Here is a 1,952-nt window from a genome sequence, read left to right as displayed (position 1 = left end):
TATTTGCTATCTTAAAAGTTAAAGAATCGTCCGGTGTCGCTTTGCACACTCTACTTAAAGAATGTTTTGATGAGCATGGTTTAAAGTTTGAAAATTGCATTGGAGTATCTTTCGATGGCGCTGCAAATATGAGAAGTGAAAATAAAGGGCTAAGAGCCCAGATAGCAAAAAATAACGAGAAAAACGTTTATATTTGGTGCTAAAGTCACTTGCTTAATCTATGCATATGCGATAGCTGTGATAATTTGGAAGCGAAGAAATTTTTTGGGTTTTTAAATAGACTTGCAACTTTCTTCGGTGACTCTTACAAAAGAATGAGTGTTTGGATTCAACTAAACGAGAACATCTTTGGCCATAATCAACTTCGGCGCCTTCAGAAAATAGGCGAAACAAGATGGTGGGCTCGCGAGAAAGCTGTTGATTGGGTGTATGGAGAAAGTCCCCTGTTTTGTACCGTAACTAGCGCACTGCATTTTATTACGAAGTCTTCCAATTTCGATCCCAAATGCTCATCAGAGGCAAGCTCCCTTCTTGAAATACTTTGCGATTTTAAAGTCATTTTGACAGCGCACGTATACTTGGCCATTTTTGTTCAAGCTGGACCTGTGGCTAGATACTTACAAACTAAAAATATAGATTTTCTTACTGCGTGGAACATGGTTGAAGATTTGAAAGATGAATTGTCTAAGCTGGATTTCAAGAAAATTTTAGATAAAGCTACATTGTTTGCCAATCTTAAAAATCTCGACCTTAATCGTTACGGCCTACCTGACAACATTTTGGTAAGAAATGAACTGAAGATCCAACGTCTTTCTCGAAAACGTAAACAAACAACATGGCGAACTGTGCGAAGATGAGAGCCTTGAAAGCCCAATTGATCGTTTTAGAGTGGAGGTGTTCCGCGTTATACAAGACCAACTATTTAGTAGCTTAACGGAGCGTTTCTCCGATAACCGCAAACTAATTTCGAGTGCGCAATACCTACACCCACGTCATTTTTCGGAAATTCAAGAAAGAGGCATACCCCAGATAGCTCTTTCAGAGATATCAAGACTAGCGAATATTGACGAAGATCCTTTGACGAAAGAGCTGGTCTCATTTACCAAAATATTCCAAGGCTTAAGAGCATCCCTCAATTCAAAAAATGAAGAAATTTACGGAGATAGAGAGCCTGGTTCTGATGTAAGCCTTGATGGTCAGGACCTGTTAGGAGAACCAGAGGCTCCAGAGCCAGAGGCCAGTATTTCAAAAGCACAAGTAGCGCAACCAAAATCTCAACCTCGTTTTACAGCTTCATGTTCCAATGTTGATTGTCACGGATGTCTGATTTGTTGCTTTCAGCTTCTTCATAAATTTAATCTACATTCCGCAGCTTACACTAACCTATATCTGGCCTACGAATATTTATTAACATTGTCATTTAGCCAAGTTAGCTGCGAAAGAGCATTTTCAAAATTGAAAATTATAAAAAACAGACTGAGATCGTCCCTTGGACAAGAAAATCTTGAAGCATTGATGTTGATTTCGGTTGAAAGAGAACTACTTTACAACGTACCATTAGCGATATACATCAGTATGTAGTAAATTCTTCCCAACTAATGAGAAGTATCTTAACATAAAATGCTTTTAATCAAAACAGTGTGAAAATAAAAAGTTGCTACTACTGAAATGTTTTTTAATTACTTACTGTGAATTTAAATTGTTAATTACTGTCAATTTAAATTGCTAATTAGTCACATTTAAATGTTATTTAGTCACATTTAAATTCATAATTAGTCACATTTAAATTGTTAATTAGTCACAAATGTTTTAGCCGTTTTATAGGGTTTTATGGTTAATTCACCTTATAATGTAAAAGTGAAACGTGGCTGGAGAACGGTTTTGGTCCTTTTGGGAAATTGGGGGCCGCTAAGATATGAAATTTTAGGGGCCGCGACCCTTCAATGCCCACC

General features: G+C 37.2%; 1 protein-coding gene across 1 annotated transcript; it reads left to right on the top strand.

The window, feature by feature from the left end:
* The first annotated feature begins 314 nt into the window (after nt 1–314).
* LOC149633729 (uncharacterized) lies at nt 315–1,581 on the top strand. The gene is made up of 2 exons (XM_089851022.1): nt 315–822; nt 914–1,581. Exons 1-2 carry the CDS (start codon nt 315–317, stop codon nt 1,579–1,581), a joined length of 1,176 nt encoding a protein of 391 aa, XP_089707148.1.
* The last annotated feature ends 371 nt before the right edge of the window (nt 1,582–1,952 follow it).

This window comes from Phalangium opilio, unplaced genomic scaffold (genome assembly GCF_054372755.1).
Source record: "Phalangium opilio isolate 3A_F unplaced genomic scaffold, DU_Popi_V2 ptg000098l_1, whole genome shotgun sequence".
NCBI lineage: Eukaryota > Metazoa > Arthropoda > Arachnida > Opiliones > Phalangiidae > Phalangium > Phalangium opilio.
Note: the sequence above shows the minus strand (reverse complement) of the source record. Positions and strands in the feature narration are given on the sequence as shown.

Excerpts from the sequence above, each read along its gene's own strand:
- LOC149633729 (XM_089851022.1), top strand. The coding sequence starts at position 315 with ATGAGTGTTTGGATTCAACTAAACGAGAACATCTTTGGCCATAATCAA. Across the intron at positions 823-913 it reads CCAACGTCTTTCTCGAAAAC|ACCAACTATTTAGTAGCTTA; the intron begins GTAAACAAACAA and ends GCGTTATACAAG.